This window comes from Schistocerca americana, chromosome 2, assembly GCF_021461395.2.
Source record: "Schistocerca americana isolate TAMUIC-IGC-003095 chromosome 2, iqSchAmer2.1, whole genome shotgun sequence".
Lineage (NCBI taxonomy): Eukaryota > Metazoa > Arthropoda > Insecta > Orthoptera > Acrididae > Schistocerca > Schistocerca americana.
In genome coordinates this window covers 590,242,661-590,261,569 of record NC_060120.1, presented here as the reverse complement: position 1 = coordinate 590,261,569, position 18,909 = coordinate 590,242,661, and the positions used below count along the sequence as shown (strand labels likewise).

The 18,909-nt window shown below is 43.7% G+C and overlaps 1 protein-coding gene across 1 annotated transcript in view; it reads left to right on the top strand.

Moving 5' to 3' along the window:
• LOC124595879 (brachyurin-like) overlaps window positions 1–18,909 on the top strand; it is a 35,189-nt gene that overhangs the window by 12,654 nt on the left and 3,626 nt on the right. Inside the window, exons 4-5 of the mRNA XM_047134787.1 lie at window positions 8,041–8,207; window positions 16,273–16,371. Coding sequence (XP_046990743.1) covers window positions 8,041–8,207; window positions 16,273–16,371 — 266 coding nt within the window. The remainder of the gene's footprint in view (window positions 1–8,040; window positions 8,208–16,272; window positions 16,372–18,909) is intronic.

The following is an 18,909-nucleotide window of genomic DNA, read 5'->3' as shown; positions in this document are numbered from 1 at the left end:
ACCATCTGTCAACAGTGTCTTACTACCACAAGGTTCAAAAAAATGGTTCAAATGGCTCTGAGCACTATGGGACTTAAGTTCTAAGGTCATCAGTCCCCTATAACTTAGAACTACTTAAATCTAACTAACCTAAGGACATCACACACATCCATGCCCGAGGCAGAATTCGAACCTGCGACCGTAGCGGTCGCGCGGTTCCAGACTGAAGCGCCTGGAACCGCTCGGCCACAACGGTCGGCACCTGAGGAATTCCTTGCGACCGATGTTGCATAGCACAAACAGTGACAGACGGTGTTCAGTTCAGCTTCAGACAGATAAGGGTACTTTGTAGTCTTCTGTCTCGGGTTCTTCGGCTGACGTTTCGTAGCACGAGTGGCTAGCATTGTCGAAGCTTCATCCTCCACCAATGGTGGCGGACTGGAATCGATTATACGTACCTGGCGCGCCAACGTCCGAGGGCTTTTCCGTGGTCATTACAGCAGTGATTTTCCCCTTGCCATTTTCAACTGTCGTTCACTGCAACATGGGAATCCAGGATCCGTTAACTTCGAGGCTTTTTACTTTCTTGTTGAAGCTACTATTTTTTGTATATTTCTATGTCCGGGTGTGGTATCTTTTCTCCACAGCAATTTCTTCAATGTCGGTGAATTTTATTATGTGGTCGTTCTCACAAAGCGCGTACTCCGCCACGGCCAACTTCTCCACCTGTACCAACCAGCGATGCCGCTTGTGTTCGGTGATTTAGGCGTTCATAGATCGTCCAGTCGTTCCAGCATAGACTTTTCCACATGCACATGGATTGCGGTATATTCCCGACATTGCAGGTGGGTACTTTTTTTCCTTTGCCGATCTAGATACTCTTTGACCTTCTTTCCTGATTTATAAACAGTATTTAGGCAGTGTTTGCGCAATACGTCACCGATTCTGTACGTCAGTTTAGGAATGTATGGCAAGAAGACCGCATCCAACACGTGTTCTTTCGACGTATCATTTCGTCCGATGTTTGATTACCTGACACTTCTTATGTAACTCGTGCAGGATCCATTGCTGCTTTTAACACTTTTTAGGTGCTGCAGCTCACGTATTCGTCTTGCACACATTACGATAGTATTGAAATGAAATGTCGTGTGGCTAGGGCCACTCGTCGGGTAGACCTGTCCTGTCGCCTGGTGCAAGTTATTTTAGGTGACACCACTTCGGTGACTTGCGCGTCGGTGGGGATGAAAGATAACGCAACACCCAGTCCCTGAGCGGAAAAAATCCGAACCCAACCGGGAATCGAACCGGACCACCTATCCCGACATTCCGCAGTGCTGGTCACTCAGCTATCGATTCGGACACGATAGTATTAATCGCGCCTCTTTTCTAGAGCGGGCAGTGATTTCACAGTCAGTGTAGGTGTCGATCACTGCGTTTCGCCGAGACTGAAGTTCTTGCTGTGGAGAAGAGCTACAACACCCGCATATGCAGGGAAGATATAGAAATACACAAAAAGACCATAACTTCAACAAAAAAGAGGAAAGCCTCAAGGTGAAACGATCCTGGCTTCCCGTGCTGCAACGAACGACCGTTGCAGGTAGCAAGGGGAGAGTTAAAAAATGGCTCAAATGGCTCTGAGCACTATGCAACTTCTGAGGTCATCAGTCGCCTAGAACTTAGAACTACTTAAACCTAACTCACCTAAGGACATCACACACATCCATGCCCGAGGCAGGATTCGAACCTGCGACCGTAGCGGTCGCTCGGTTCCAGACTGTAGCGCCTAGAACCGCACGGCCACTCCGGCCGGCGGAGGGGAGAGTAACAGCGGTAATGACCACGGAGACCTCTCCAGGAGACACCGCCTAAAAGAAGCACTGTCCTTGTGGGCGGAGAGCTTTGCGTGTTCAGATGACACTAAGAGCTATGCCGGGGTAGCGTAGCTACTGGCAGGGCCTCCCAAGTCGGACAGGTCTCAGTCGATGAACCAGACGAAGTGTGTCTCACAACGACCTATCTTTCCACTCCTTGTCCTTCATCGTTTCACATTTGTAAGAAAAGTGGAGATGAAACTCGACAGTTGAAGAGAAAGCAATTAATCGAGGGGAAGGTTACCCCAAAATCAAATACCCTGGTCTTCCAGGTTGGGGGTTGGCGATGGGTTACCACTCCATCACGGAAAATTTGTCAATGGTAAACAGACTACAAGGGAGCCTCGGATTTTGGTAATACAAAATAGACGAAAATTGAGAGAACAAGGTTTACGATTTGGAAGATGGAATATTCGTAGTTGATATAAAACAGGCGCCGCAATCAGTCTAGTCAAGGAGATCGAAAGGTATAAGATGGATCTTCTCGCTTTGCAGGAAGTCCGTTGGGGGGATACTGATACCCTAGGTATCGAGAAGTACACAATCTTGCACGGAGGCTGTGAGACAGGACACAAACTGGGTATGGCATTTTGTGTGAATAAGGCACTGGCTGCTAATGTATCTGGATTTGAGGCTGTGAGCCCTAGAATAGCAGTTTTAACAATAGACGGAGAGAGATGTAAAATATCGTTTGTGAATTGCCTTACACACACAGAAGAAAGTACATCCCAAGTCAAGGATGAATTCTACGCGGAACTGGAGGTAGATGCCATCCCAAATAATAATTGTAATGTCCTACTGGGAGACATGAATGCTAAAGTTGGAAGAAAGAACGTATTCCAGTCAACAACCCGAAGACACAGTCGTCATGAACTCAGCAATGACAATGGCATCGGGTTCATAACCTTTGCAACATACAAAGGGATATTCACAAGCAGCACGAATTTTCAACGGAAAGACATACATAAAGGACCTTGTGTATCGCCAGATGGTAAAACAGTTAATCAGATAGACCACACTGCAACAGATATCAAAGCAAAGAACTGGGTGAGGGATGTAAAGACAGCAAGGTGTGCACAGTGTGGGAGTGATTATTTCCTCGTTAACAGCTGGCTAAAAGTACAAGCTAAAGCCAGAGTTAGAAGCAACCTTACAAAAACTGTACACTACCATATCGATGCGCTGAAAGATAACTCAAAGAAAGAAGAATTTCAGCTCAGCAACCGCTTTGAAAATCTACAGGAAGAGGTTTCACAAGAGAACCCAGATCAAATGTGGAAAGAAGTTAAGGATGCCGTAAATGAGGCGGCGAATGTAGTCATCAAGAAGCGGATCAGAGGCAAAAGGATTTGGTTTGGGGATGAATACATTAAGGCATTAGCAAAGAGAAGAGAAGCCAAGGAGAACTGATTACAAGGGGCTGATTTTGTTCAAGGCAAAGCACAGTTCGAAGAAGCAACCCCGAGAAGACCAAAGTGAATGTACGTTAAGGGACTGGTAGATGAGACTCAACAAGCTTTCTTGGGGAAAGGCGCGAAAGATGTACCAGCAAGTAAAATTCTTCAAGAAGGAATATTAAAGCCGCCAAAAATTCATCAAGAACAATAATGGGCGCATATTCGCAAGTGAGCTTAACACTGCTGAAAGTTGGAAACAATACTTCAGGGGACTCCTCAACTGTGATGAACCTAATGATCTGTTTGAATTTCAGTTTCCTGACATTGCAGATTTAGAGTATCCTCCATCCACACTAGCGGAAATAAAGAATCAGATAATGAAGCTAAAGAAGAACAAAAGCCCAGGAGGAGATGGAATCCAGGCATAAATCATTCAAGCTGGAGGAGAGGGACTCCACAAGGGGATCTGGATTTTGGAGGATATCCCAGAAGATAGGAAAACAGCTGTCATATGCCCTATACACAAGAAAGGTGACAAAATGAACTGCACTAGCTACAGAGGAATCGCCCTACTGAACGTCTGCTACAAGATCTTGTCCAACTGTATACGGGATAGAAAAAGTGATTGTTGAATATCAGGGGGGGATTCAGAAAGGGCCGTCCAACTGCCGACAACATCTTTACGCTGCGACAACCCACGTAAAAGTTGTGGTAGTATGGCGAAGTACTTCATGTGCTTTCCAAAGATTTTAAGAAGGCGTATGACTGTATCCACTATGAGAGCCTGAGGAACTGCCTAACGGAGTTTGGAATACCTAAGAATTGTCTCACTGATTCAAAAGGCAAAGTGAAGCACGGGAACCCACTCACGGAGAGCTTCAACATGAACACAGGATTGAGACAAGGAGATGGTGTGTCATCGGTTTTATTCAACCTGACACTTGAAAAGATAATGAGAGAAGTCTCTCGTTAAAGCTTCGAGGTTGTAGAGGGTGAGAAAATCACACGTCTCGCGTTTGCTGATGATGTGGCCCTGTTGTCCAGATCTAAGGAGGAACTAATGCAGATGAGCGAAAGCGTAGTGGCGGAAGTAAGCAAAAGTGGGCTCCTTGTGAACGAATCAAAGACGGAATATCTGGTGATGAGCAGGACCCATGCTTATTTAAGAGACACACTCCAGCCTTTGATGGTCGGAAACCGACCCTACAAAAGGGTTCGTGAATTTAAATATCTGGGGTAATCTTTACAGAAGACGCAGCATGTGAAGCAGAAATCAAAGCGAGGATCCAAGTCGCCAACCGATCACACTTTGGTCTCAGTGAACTTCTTGCATCGCGTGGTCTCTCGAGGAATTTAAAACTCCAGCTGTATAAAACAATGATTAAACCCGTAGTACCGTATGGTTGTGAAACTTGGAGTGTCCGGGAAACAGATTTGAACAATCTTCTTGTTGTTTTTGAGTGGAAAGTCTTAAGGAAGATCTTTGGTCCGGTACAAAATGAGGTCACTGGAGAATGAAGGATCAGACATTATTGTGAACTAGACGAAATGTACAATAGACCAAAGATTGTAGGACTGATGAGAAGCCGGCCGTTGTGGCCGAGTGGTTCAAGGCGCTTCAGTCTGGAACCGCGCTGCTGCTACGGTCGCAGGTTCGCTCGGGCATGGATGTGTGTGATGTCCTTAGATTAGTTAGGTTTAAGTAGTTCTAGGGGACTGATGACCTCGGATGTTAAGTCCCATAGTGCTCAGAGCCATTTGAACCTTTTGAACTGATGAGAACCAAGCGTCTTGTATGGGCAGTACATGTCAGTCGGATGGATAAATGCTGGTGGCCTTTGAAAGCTATGGATTATACTCCCTGTGGAAGACGCCCAGTAGAAAGACCAAAGAAGAGATGGAGGGATGGAATCCATGAGAACTTGCTGCAGATTGGAATAGAGAATGATTGGCGCCAGGTGGCACAAAACAGAACCCAGTGGAGGAGGAACCTTTTAGCAGGGCACGGTCTTCCGGGCCTGATCGCGTAAAGTAAAGTATGTAAGTACTGACCACGGAGAAGCCCTCGGACGTTGGTGCGCTAGAAAGATACCGCTGTGGTTATAATCTTTGCAGCTACACATGAAGGTACAGTGTGGGCCGTAATTATCATACATCAGCGAGACTTGGTAGATATGCTAATGTGTTAATGTGGAACCCATTTACGCTGAAAAAAGATTAATTCCAGTTTTGGCCACCAGGTTCAAATCTGGCGCTGTACACGATTTGTATGACGGTATAACATACATGCTATCATTTGACAAGCCATAACGTGAGTAAAGAGTATAGCTATCGAGAAGAGAGGCCGTGCACCGTTAGTGAATCTGTTTGACATGAATGGCAGCAATTACATTGCTGCATTGAGAGAGTATCGTCAACTGAAAGGTCTGAGGAGACACCCGATGTCATTAAACGGTTAAAAGAAGATGTTAACGAAATTCGAAAACACACGTGAGCTTGATAAAGCACCTGAAAGTGGAAGGCGTTCTATCCCATTGGAAGTTGTTAACGAGGTAACTAACCATTCAGCACATGTCCCAGGCGGTACTAGTGCTCGCACAGTGTCACGAGAATTGTCCATCCCGTGACCAACAGTACGGAAAGTTTTGCGGTGTATGGCACAATGCTAACCGTACAAAATCTAAACTGTGCAGCGACTCAAACCTCATGATCCGCAGCACCGTTCTGAATTTGCTATTCGGTTTCTGATACGGATCGAGTTTGATGGCATGTAGCTGGACAATGTTAAGTGGAGTGGTGGGGCACATTTTGCACTACAGGGAGCAGTGAATACACAGAAGTGCCGAAACCGGGCTACTTTTAAGTCGCGTGTTATACATGAAGAGCCATTGCAGACGCTCTATGTGACTGTATGATATGGATTCACAAGTATCTTTGTTCGCGGTCCGTTGTTGTTTGAAGAGGATACCGTGATGTCTGTGTGTTGTCGAGGCCTTTTTGTGCAGCATGTGATTCCAGTATTGAAAGAGCGCAACTTTGTGGTAACCACTGTTTTCATGCAAGATGGGGCGGCACCTCATGTCGCTCGCCCAGTGAAAGATCTGCTTAACGCAATCTTCAATGGACGTCTTAGCTCTAGATGTTTTTCAGATGCATGGCCTGCAAGATCACCTGATCTGAATCCATGTGATTTTTGACTCTGGGGTATCCAAAAGAATACTTTTACCAGGAAACGCTCGGTCTTTGGCTGGTCTGGAGAACAGAATGCAAGAACACGTTGCTCAGTATCTACCGGAGCTGCTGCGAGCAACTGTTGATCACGTTTTACAGATGATGCATCTGTCGACGTCTCCAGCGCTCATATTGAACAAATTGTGTAAGTGTCGGCTTATAATAAAATCAACAATACACCTTACTCATTTGTTTGACCTCCTTTGCCCTCGTCCCGTTCCTAACCCGTTACATATGGAAACATTTCTGTGCGTTTTCTTGCATTCACAGGGCGAGATTTGTACCAGGTGGTCAAAACTGGAACAATTTTTTTCTCTCTCCAGCGAAAATGTGTTCTGCATTAACGCATTAGTGTATCCCAAGTTTGACTTAACACGATAATTACAGCTCACACTAGATGTCTGTGATTAGCTTCACTTCAGATACAACCACCCGCCACAATCTGCACGCGCGATCTCGACTCCAGTCCGCCACCAGCAGTTGAGGGTGAAGCTTTGACAACGCCAACCATTCGAGCTGACGAAACGTCAAAAAAGTCATCAAACCATTGTTAGCTGAAGAACCCGAGACAGAAGCCAACAGCCAGTTTGTCAACAAATGGCCACGGAAATCTTAACAATTTTGTACTTTACAGTGCCAGAGGGTTCTGGGACTCTCATTAAGAAGCCGCTGGAAGCAACTATAGACTGCTCTCCTGTCGAGCGAGACAGTAGTTTTCACCAGGGTTTCCAATAGGCATTCGGCAAGAGCTACATCGGCCCAAAGTGGCACTGGCATCGGACGGTTTGCACTACCAGCCCCATAGTTCGCCAATCTGACCTCTACTAACACTCGGACACCTGTCAGAGAAATGGTTCAAATGGCTCTGAGCACTACGGGACTTAACTTCTGAGGTCATCAGTCCCCTAGAACTTACAACTACTTAAACCTAACTAACCTAAGGACATCATACACATCCATGCCCGAGGCAGGATTTGAACCTGCGACCGTAGCGGTCTCGCGGTTCCAGACTGTAGCGCCTAGAACCGCTCGGCCACCTCGGCGGGCACCTGTCAGAGATTTCGTTTTTTTTTTTTATCCTTTCAGCTGTTGCAGCTATAATTGCGACTACTAAATTGAAATATAGATAAGTACAGAAAATTTTCCTGTGGGTAGTTTTCCACGCTTGTTTAGGCAAATAGGCTCGTTTAGGTTCATTGGGCTGGTCCTCAAATTCCGCCTCAGAAAATGCGATACAAAAACAGTTGAAATACGATCTGACACAGGACAAAGTTTACACGATTCACAGACAGGAGGTGCTCACAACTTCCCTCGCTTGGGGGGGGTGGGGGGGGGGGGGCATGAAGGGCATCCGGCAGCAAAAGTCAAATAAATATAAATCTGTTAAATTTTAAAAATCTTTCAAATTTTGACAGCCGAGTCCGAACTAGACGGGGCTAAGGCTAATAAAAAATAAGTACCAGACAGAAAATTCTCGTGAATGTTGAGTATGAAAATAAAAAGTACATTCTTCCTTCATCGATGCTCATCTGTAACCGCAACGAGGCCTTTCGCTGCGACAGGTTCAGCACGTGGGCGGTGAGCTTGGGAGGCATCCGCCGCAGCGGCAGCGAGTCTGGCCGCGTGACCATCAACACCAGGTCGACGACGGTGCACTCCGGCTACAACGTCAACACGCTCAACAACGACATCGCCGTCATCTTCCTGGGCACCAACGTGCAGCTCAGCAGTAAGTCCACACGTGTGGCCATAATTTAGCGTACACACAAATATAACTGAACTGTTTTCGACACTGCTTAGGAATGAACACATATTTATTGTCTGTTTTTTGGACACATCTGAAAAAGGACACAATTTTTTGATCCAGCAGCCACTATGAATTAAGACGCCAAGGAATTAGTAACATTGGCTGCAAGCGGGCATTGAGTTAAATCAATGGGGAAAGTTGAAAATTTGTGCCAGACTGGGATTCAAACCCAGGTCTAGTGCTTACAAAGGCAGATGGGCTGACTACTGCACCATCTGGACACAGTGGTCGTCGCAGCTGCACGGACTGCCCTACCACGCCACCCGCCAGACCGAAAATCTCAACTTATACACCCACTACTAATGTAGTGCCAATTGCCTATTATTCTCATTACTGCGGTATTTCGCTGATTCCTGGAAGAGTTCAAGTCTGGTATAAGTCCACACTGAAGAGATTGTTAGCCGTCCTCATCTTAATCATGGATACGTGTTTTCTGCTCTTTCTGTCAATGATCTCTTAACAGGAATCGGCAAAATGCCGTGAGTAATGAGGAAAACGGGCAAGGGTCGCTACATTAGTGGTGTGTCGAAAAGTAGCGACTATGGGGTTGACGGGAGGAGTGCTCGAGTACTCCGTGCAGCTGATCAGTGCATCTGCCTCGTAAGCAGGAGACTCAGGTTCGAATGCTGGTCCGGCACAAATTTTCAACTTTCCACTTTGATTTAAATCAATTTCCGCTTGCGGCCAATGTCTGTGATTCCTTTGTGTCTTAACTACTTCAGAATGTTGCGAAGCGACATCGAACGTGTGCCAAGCAACGTATAATTATTATATTTAGTTCTGTACATGGACATTTGTAAGAATAACACAGTGAAAAGTGCTTAACAAGAAACTGAAGGGGGCTGAAAAATTTTTTGGTGTTAAAAGAGTTCCATGTTAAGCCATGAACCAAGGAAACATTGGAGTTTGGTTCAAATGGTTCAAATGGCTCTGAGCACTATGCGACTTAACTTCTGAGGTCATCAGTCGCCCAGAACTTAGAACTAATTAAACCTAACTAACCTAAGGACATCACACACATCAATGCCCGAGGCAGGATTCGAACCTGCGTCCGGAGCGGTCGCTCGGCTCCAGACTGTAGCGCCTAGAACCGCACGGCCACTCCGGCCGGCCATTGGAGTTTAATGCGTGATCATTACAGGTAGAGCACGGACTCGGATTACAGAACGGAATCGGAAGTGCCCTTTTCAAAGCAATCATGTCGACATTTGCCTGGAGCGACTTTGGAAAATCACAGAAAACCTGAATGTGGATGGCCGGACGCGGTTTTGAACCGTCGTCTTCCCGAATGAAAGTCTGCTGTGTTAAGCACTGCGATATCTCGCTCGTCAGAAATTCGACTTCCTGCTAAAGTTTACTCTGGTTTTATTTTTATTTTTTTTTTTAAAAGTAAGTTACGGAATTTTGAAGTATCATTTCCAGCATCAAATTTTCGACGAATTGTTCGATATCGTTCATCGTTTTATCCATTTCGCCACTCTAAAGAGCTTTTAAACAGCTGAGCACCTTTTTAATGATGTTCTGCGTTTATGATATGTTGGAGACAGGAACTGCAGTATTAATTCTCAAATTCTTTGCCATTCCCTTAAAATCCATCATCGTGTATTCCTTCATCATGTTATAAAATACTTAAAATGCTAAAATAGTAAAGTGAGAGACGTTTTTGCTGCGATGTAGCGGCCTACCTCAAGGCGTTGATTCCTTTGAGAGGTGGCTGCTTCTGTATGTTACGTTCCTGAAGCTATCACGATACCACCGAGGTCAAATTGTTTGACCCTAAGCCAACACTGAACTATTGTAGGAGTGACGCGGTGGGAATGTATGCAGAACTGGCTTCGTGTTTCCGCCAGTGACAGCGGGGAAACGAGGTTCCCATCGACTGCATCAAGTTCATGAATAAAAATGTAAATGTCATGTGACATTGTTGACTGGGAAATTCAGCCGCCTATCGACAAAGGAGTTGTTAGACTACATCGGCAAAGTTCTGTGAAGGTTCTTATCCGCCTTGACTGCAGGACTACTGCAAAACCACTGCCGCCCCAAGGATATGGTATAATTCCCAAGAACAGCCTGCCAAAAATACGAACCCAGTGATCGCTTAGTACTTCCTTTACGTGTGCTGGCCCCGTTTCTTGCGGATATGCGGGTTGTATGTGCATTAGTAGAGTGTAGGTGAGTGTAAGTGTAATACTGTACGCTCGTACCGGCCGCGGTGGCGTAGCGGTTCTAGGCGCTTCAGTCCGGAACCACGTGACTGCTACCGTCCCAGGTTCGAATCCTGCCGCGGGCATCGATGTGTGTGATGTTCTGGACTATCATCAACCGTAACTATGACTTAATCTTTTTTGAAAATCGAATTTGGAAATCCAGTCCGTCAATATATCAACCACCATCCACAATGTTTTACTTGTCTCATATTACTTAAATATAATGATTTTAAACTTGTCTCATAGACAAATGACTACCTTTTTGAGAGCCATCCGAATTGCGTCGTACCAATGCCATAGACCTATCTTTAAAGATTTTCCTCCCTGAACCGACTCCCCAAGAATGATAGTTTTATCTGGTAAACGGTTGTAAATGAAGCTACTTTCCAATGTGCTGGAAACATTCCTCGCTTCATATCTGTAGTTGTAGTAAAATTTTTGAACATGTGGTGTTCACTTTCTTTTACAATCGGAGCAGCCTGCATATGCAAAAAATTCAATTAATTTGCCACACTAACTAATCAGCTTTCTCCAGCAAAAAAGGGGTCTGATATGGGTCCATACTGCGACCTAAATTGTTTGAACGAAACAAACAACACAGCGTGTTTAACAGTTCTTATATTTCTTCTCCATGACTGGAAAATATTGCGCTCAAACATTGCCATAATTTGATTTCTATTTTGAATTAACGCTGACAGTGTGCAGTTAACAAAGCCAATCTCTTTTCTGATTTGCTTTTCTGACTCTCATCTTTCATCAACTGCCTTTGTAGCTCTATTCTCATTTCAAGCAAAATCTCGACTTGTTCTGGCTCGATTTTCCGCAATTGCTAGTGCAAAATAAATTTACAGCAGCTGTATATAAAAACAAACAGCATGAGCAATTATGACACAAAATTCATTGATTTCAACTCACTAAACATATTAATCGCCGAATTTGAAATGCTGTAGCAATGGAAGTATCTAAAGACAAGCGATAACAGCAGCAAGAGGAGCCATCGTTTGCTTCGTACAGCCTAACGAAAAAAAGTCAAGAAATCTGAGTATCGTCGCAACTGCAGAAAGAAGGTGGGCCTATATTTGTTCATCTGAAGATAATAATTTTTTCGAGTTAAAAAAGTATTAAATTACTCCGTATCTCGTCGTGAAAGCAGTTTTATTTCATGCTAACTGATTTTCCGTGTTAAGCATATTTGGGTAAACCTTTTTTCGCTGAATTTTAACTTTCAAACACCACACTGAGATCCAGATGATCGTATGCAGAATCTTCCAAATGATTTTTCATAATCGCAACACAACCAGCACTGTGTTTCATTGCTAATACAGAGCTGTTCGGTAACAGTCTGAAAAGCTTGTAAGGGTGTTGAAGGGTGGGTTGTGCTGAGAAATAATTGTTATGAAAAATGCTATACGTTGTGCCGTTTCCAAGTTAATTGGTGGTTAAGTTAGCCAATCGGTCCGTTGCGGGCTCAAATTCAAGCAGCCCACCAAAGACGGTGTCGCTAAATGTCTTCATTTGGTTAGCTAAAACCGAACAAGAGAGCGATACAAAAATTGGACATAGGTAGTAAGGATAGAACCCAAACCAAAGCCTGAGCAGTCTCGTTCGCTATCATCTACGCCATGAGGACAACTGACACTAATTGCATCTGGTGAGCCGCTTGAATTTGCGCGCTCAACGGCCTGATTGGCTAACATCGATGATAGTTAATTCGCAAACGATGCAGGTGTCGAACCTGTTTTCTAACAATGATTGCCGCGCGGAATTAGCAGAGCGGTCTCAGGCGCTGCAGTCATGGACTGTGCGGCTGGTCCCGGCGGAGGTTCGAGTCCTCCCTCGGGCATGGGTGTTTGTGCTTGTCCTTAGGATAATTTAGGTTAAGTAGCGTGTAAGCTTGGGGACTGATGACCTTAGCAGTTAAGGCCCATACGATTTCACACATATTAACAATGATTTTTCAGCACAACCTGCCCTGAAACACCGTTAAAAGATTTTTAGACTGTTTCTGTCCTACCCGAATGAGAAGTCGTATGTTTTTGCTGCCACTGTATTAAAAACAATGCAGTAAATTGTAATATTGTAATGTTGCTCGATAATACAAACTCTGACTATAAAACATGGATTAAATAAATGTCAAATGCCTCGTAGTCGAGAAACGTACAGAAAATCACTGAACAATTGATTATAAATATACTACACAGAGTCCAAGAAAACTCGCCATATCTTACAGAAAACAGCTACCAGTGTAGACAGGAAAGAGAAAGAAGGGTCTTTCTGCACTTTTACATCACCCTGGCAGTCACTTTATAGCGCAGTACTCGATTAACACGCTTAGATGCTTTACTTCTAACGATAACGAAGCGTAGATAATTTATACATCTACATCTTCTTTCTAGGATGCTACTTCCACCCTGACACGGAACCAAGTTTGCTTTGTTGAGTGATACTTGAGAGTACTCCTACATCAGTTTTGTAATTTTCAGCAGGACATAAAAATTTATGTGTTATTTCTCATTTTTTTAAATGTGGAAACTGGAACATCACACGGCATTAATTTTGACGTGTCACTAATAGATTGTACATATATCTATCCGTACTACAGGTGACGTTGAACGAATTTGCAATCTGTGAACAAGTTTCATGATGTTTAATACAGCCGTGGGTTGTCAGCATTGCCTTTTCCTTCAGACATGCAAAATGAAATAAGTATTGCGTGCCTAAATGGGCTGAAAACGACGATAATAGCATTGCTTTCTCCACGTCGCGGGAATGACATTATGTGCGTTAGTGGATGTTGACAGTGTGGCATAACGAGGTTTAAGTTCAAAAATAGTTCCAATGGCTCTGAGCACTATGGGACTCAACTTCTGAGGTCATCAGTCCCCTAGAACTTAGAACTACTTAAATCTAACTAACCTAAGGACATCACACACATCCATGCCCGAGGCAGGTCGCACGGTTCCAGACTGAAGCATCTAGAACCGCTCGTGTGATTACGGCGGTCGGTCGTGATAAGCTGGAAATCCCTGTCCGGCACAAATTTTCATGTGTCAATAATTGATTGTACACTGATGAGCCAAAACATTAAGAGCATCAGGTTAATAGTTTGTTTGTCCGTCTTTGGAACGAAATGTATCACTGATTCTGTGTATCAGGAATCCTAAATTTTGTTGGTAGGTTCGTGGAGGTATGTAGCATTAGATGCCTACGCACAGGTCAAGTAATTTGCGTAAATAACGGGCCACTGATTTGCGTACGCGGTGATGGGGCCCGATAGCGATCGAGATGGGTTCAATTGGAATTACGTCAGGAGAATTGGGTCACCGAGACATCGACCTTAGTTCACTATACTGAGCCTCAAACCACTATAGCACGGTTCTGGCTCTGAGACTCAATTACACTGCTGAAAGATGATATCACCATCAGGGGTTTGCTGGCCGGGGTGGCCAAGCGGTTCTAGGCGCTACAGTCTGGAGCCGCGCGACCGCTACGGTCGCAGGTTCGAATCCTGCCTCGGGCATGGATGTGTGTGATGTCCTTAGGTTAGTTAGGTTTAAGTAGTTCTAAGTTCTAGGGGACTGATGACCTCAGAAGTTGAGTCCCATAGTGCTCAGAGCCATTTGAACCACTTGAACCATCAGGGAAGACGTCAAGCGTGAAGAGATGCAGGTCGCTCGCAGTTGTCAACGTGTCTTCGCTTACTACCAAAGTTCCTATGCAACCGCAGGAGAATGTCTCCCATAGGATAATACTGATCCGACCAGCTTGCGTACGTGGCGCACTGCACGTTTCGAGCCTCCGTTCATCTCGATGACGGAGTTTGTGGTGACGACCTTCGACCTAGTGGAAAAAAATGAGATTCACACGAAGAACCTAAACGTATCCATTGATCGGCGGTCGAATCCCCATGTTCCCGTCCCCAGTGCAATCTTAAATGACGATGTCGCTGGGTCAACATGTGAACACGTAGGGATGGTCTGCTGCAGAGCTCCATGTTACACAATGTACGACGAAAACTGTGCTCAGGAGCACTTGTGATGGCACCAGCATTGTGTTGCCACAAAGATGCCACAGACCATCACCTATCCTAGTTTACAGAGCAGACAAACCTCCGGACCCCACAAGTCTAGTGGTAGTTCCACTGTCCTCCTACCTCTTTCTGTAGATGCTCACGACACTGGCACTTGAACATTCCACCAGCTTCGTCGTTTTTGAGATGCTCGTTCACAGGCTGTGCGTAATAATAATCTGTACTTCGTCAAAGGCTCGTATCTCTATGGACTTCCCCATCTGCAGGTCATATCTTCGCGAGGGTCGTCCCCAGTCCGTGTCTGATCCACTTACATACTTTTGTTGCCGTGTCACGTGCCCGCAGCCCCGCAACGCCACCGTGTAGCATCCCGAGTCACGGTGGCCAGCGGTCATAATGGTCTGACTGACTAGTGTATATACGAGTATATCTTGTACACCTGACATCAAACAAATTAGCAATCTGAGACCAGTGTCGTAATGTTTTATTGGGGTTTATTGTACCTTCATAATATATGCCTGTTTTGAAGAAAAAATTCTTATTCCTATGTCTTTTTCGCTGTGTATAACCAACGAAATTCTTGGTTTCAGGCGTAACGCTTTTCTTTTTGATGCTTGTTTTGAAAATATCGGCCTGTACTTGATTTACAGGTTCTGAGAATCATTGCTTATATTCATAAAATCCGTATTGTCTTTTTCAGCAGATTTTAAAGGTTCCTCTCAGTGTAATTGGTCTCCCCGATTAGTTTTGACATCCCGAAGTAACCAGGTCCATCGTGGCTATTTTTAGCTTTGTCCCTTGTTTGTTGGAATCCACTAACAGGCACTGATTTTTAGATAGTTTAGCTGACCTAACTGATTTACACATAAGTTCTATGAACATGAAGCTATTCTTTTAAACGAAACATCCAAGCTATGTCTTTTGCAGGAAGATCAGTTACAAGAAATAGCACGACAAATGTCCATTGAAAATTCATATCGTTTTATCATCTACAGTTAAGGCCGAAATAAATGTCACAGGAAATTTTCTGGACTAGTACTTCTTAAAAATCAGAGAGAGACCGTGCGCGATGGTTTGCACTTATTTAGGTAGTTAAAAAAGTTTGGTTTCTCACAAACTGTGAGTTGAGTGCTGACATTTTTCGAATTCATTGTAATTATTTCGATGAACGACATTTCAAAACCAAGTGTATGTCGTACGTTTATTCAAGTACTAAATTCATCCGTATGTGTTGACTGTTTAGGTATTTTCATCACTAGAGATGTTTTCAAGAAAGATCATAGATTCTGGGAACTGATTTCTCCAGGGGTTCTAAGTATCGATTCTTCCAGGGGAATATTTGGAAATGTAAAAGGATTTTTAAACTTCCTGGTAGATTAAAACCGAGTGCAACGTCAGCACTCGATCTTCGGATCTTTGCCTCTCGCTTATGTGCCCTAGCGACTGAGCTATCCAAGTACGACTCACGAGGCCCCCATCCCCTCACAGCTTTACTTCCTCTAGAACCTTATCTTCTACCTTCCAAACTTCACAAAAGTTCTCCTGCATACACTGCGGGACTAGCACTCCTGTAAGAAATCTGGGGCATGTGAAAGGAAACTTCCTGGCAGATCAAAATTGTGTGCAGGACCGGCTCGCAGTTTTAACCTGTCAGCAGTAGCCCACATTCCGCTACAGGGTGAATATTAATTCTAAAAAGATTTTGTTTGAATCATTTCCCTGTATCTGACAAATTTTTCTATTCTTGCAGGTTACATCGCTCTGGTGAACCTGCCTTCTCGCTCACAGGCGGGCAACAGCTACGAGGGCCAGTCTGCTACTGTCAGCGGTTGGGGTCTGACTGCCGATAGTAAGTACACACTCCCGTTCACAAGTGGCGGCGTCTTGTATGCTTCTTCATTGCACCTCACCTCTAAAGTCCTTGCAAAAGAATCGTAAGGCGACAATAAATCTGTAAATGTAAGACTACGTTACAACGTGTAAAATTTTGAGTGATCTGAGTAAAAGTAGCACGCCTCTGAGTAACCTCGTCAGTGCCACAAGTTTGCTTGAGGTACCTTCTGGATCAGCAAAATCAATGAGGCCCGAGAGACGAAATGTACTACTACGGTACCAGAAAGACACTGTACTCAACCTGCCGCAATAATTACAATCTGCTAACGCTAGGACCCACCACATGATCAACTGGACATGGCAGTTTCATAATTTGCTGACTGTATAAATCTATAGAAAAATACAAATGAATACTCATGAGGTACTGACAGATAGCCAAGAATAATTCGGAATTTGCATTTCAAAATTGATTAATAAAAAATCATCACGTATGTAACGTGGAATACGACAGTCAGAATTGCGAAGGTTATGGAAAACGGTATAAACATACATGAGTAAGTATAACTTCTGCAAAAACTGAGTAAAGCTAACTAATATTAAATAGTGTGTAGGAGAGGTGCAGTTCATGAATACTGACGGTTAACTTTTTGTGGAGACGGGAATGGCGAATGCGAATGCACGCTCCAATCAAGAATACAAAAGTGTCATTGAAGAGGTATGAAGGTGACATTCTTCTCCTAGAAGAAACTATGTATGTAGTATGTGTTTTTTCGGCATTGTTATGGAACGTCTGAAGCAATTTGCACAAAATTTGGTACACATATGGCTATGTATGAGGAGACAGTTACAGACAGGGTGTAAAGTGATAACGTTTTAGTTCAGGAAATTTCAAACCAAACTAGATACGAATAACTCATTATTTAAAAAATAGTGCTGTAGCCTAAAATATGCGTAGGGCAAGGGTGTGGATGTTAAGGGGATGACAGGAAAAAAATAAAAGTAAAACGAACGAGACTAGTGTCGATACCACAGTTTACGGGGTTCCTGGACTGATTGGTGACATTCTGAACGAAAGTTGACCATTGGAGTTGGGGGTAGTAGAAATAAGTGACTTCTGTAGCTTCGAGAAAATTCAATTAAACTTATGTCTTCCTATATCAGTAAAAAAGACCTCTGGTACCAGGATGCCCTCATAGTTCTCCGGATAAGACATGAACATCAGAGTAGTGGAATAAACTGTAAGTAGAATGTGACGATTGTAGTGTCTAGGATGAAATACTAGAGTTGTAAGGTGGAAGCAAAAACCACATTAGCATGTAGAAGGAATCTGTTAGTGATATGGAGAGGACTGTTCTTAGTAGTGCTACAGTTTAATTTGTTTATGTAAGACTGCAAAGAAAAGAACCATTAATTTTTTATAGCAGGTGCCTCATAAGGATGTTACAATTTAAGTTAAGAAATGAAATACGTAATGAGGACGTGTTAGAAAGGATAAAATCAACGAAATAAATCTGTAGAATATTGATAAGAGAAGAATCGTCGGATGACGGGACATGTGGTTGGGCATTATTAAAATGTAAAAGCTGAGGAAAATTAGAACCTTTAGCGCTGACTGTTGATAAAGATCGGTAAAACAAGATTATACAGAAACAAAGATAAGAATATGAAGACTGCATCCATGTAAGGCTTATGACTGTGTGAAAAGGAGATACTAACCACTGGTTTTGGCTTTGCAGCTTTAGAATACACATCGCATCTACTTCGTGCTGCTTATAGCATAATTTTTTCTGGAAGATGCAGTGTGCATTTCGCGTTGGAAGGTCATCAGCTAGCGTAGATTAACCAGCAATCTCTAGCGGATAATCGTCTCTGTTTAACACATGAGAGAAGTTTATATTGTATATTCGAACTCGAAATCAAACTTATGATTCTCTGTTATTGCACTACCAGTTCAATAACAAGTCACATAGCTTGAACTGTCATTATTGGTTCTGTTAATACTCACTTAAATGTTACATTTGTGAGTAAAAACAAATATCATGTGACCCCTGTTGGCCTAATAAAGCGTTACAAACAAATCATGTATGTGATGAGAAATATATAATATGAAATACATCACAATGATTTATTGAGTTAGTTCGGCCCACTAGCTGCTTTGCGTTATCTGCGAAATTTCGTGACGTAATATCATAAAGAACTTATGTAATAAAATGGAACACCTGCAGCTGTCCTTTCGATGTTATTTATTGTGTAATTACCAGTTTCGGTGATTCATTATACCATCTTTAGGCCTTAACTGTGTAAACTCCAATACTATACACGAACCCATCAGTGGCCAACATCTATGAACTGTGCAAACAGCGATGTTGTGCCTGCAACTAACAAGTAAGTTGTTGGCTCGAGACATGACATCGCTGTTACAGAAGCCTGCGATAACCAGTTCATAGGTGTTGCCCACTGAAGGGGTCGCGTGTACGACTGGAGTTCACACTCTGAGAGTCAGTTATGGTCTGAATATGGTGTATTGAATCACCGAAACTGGTAGCTATATAAT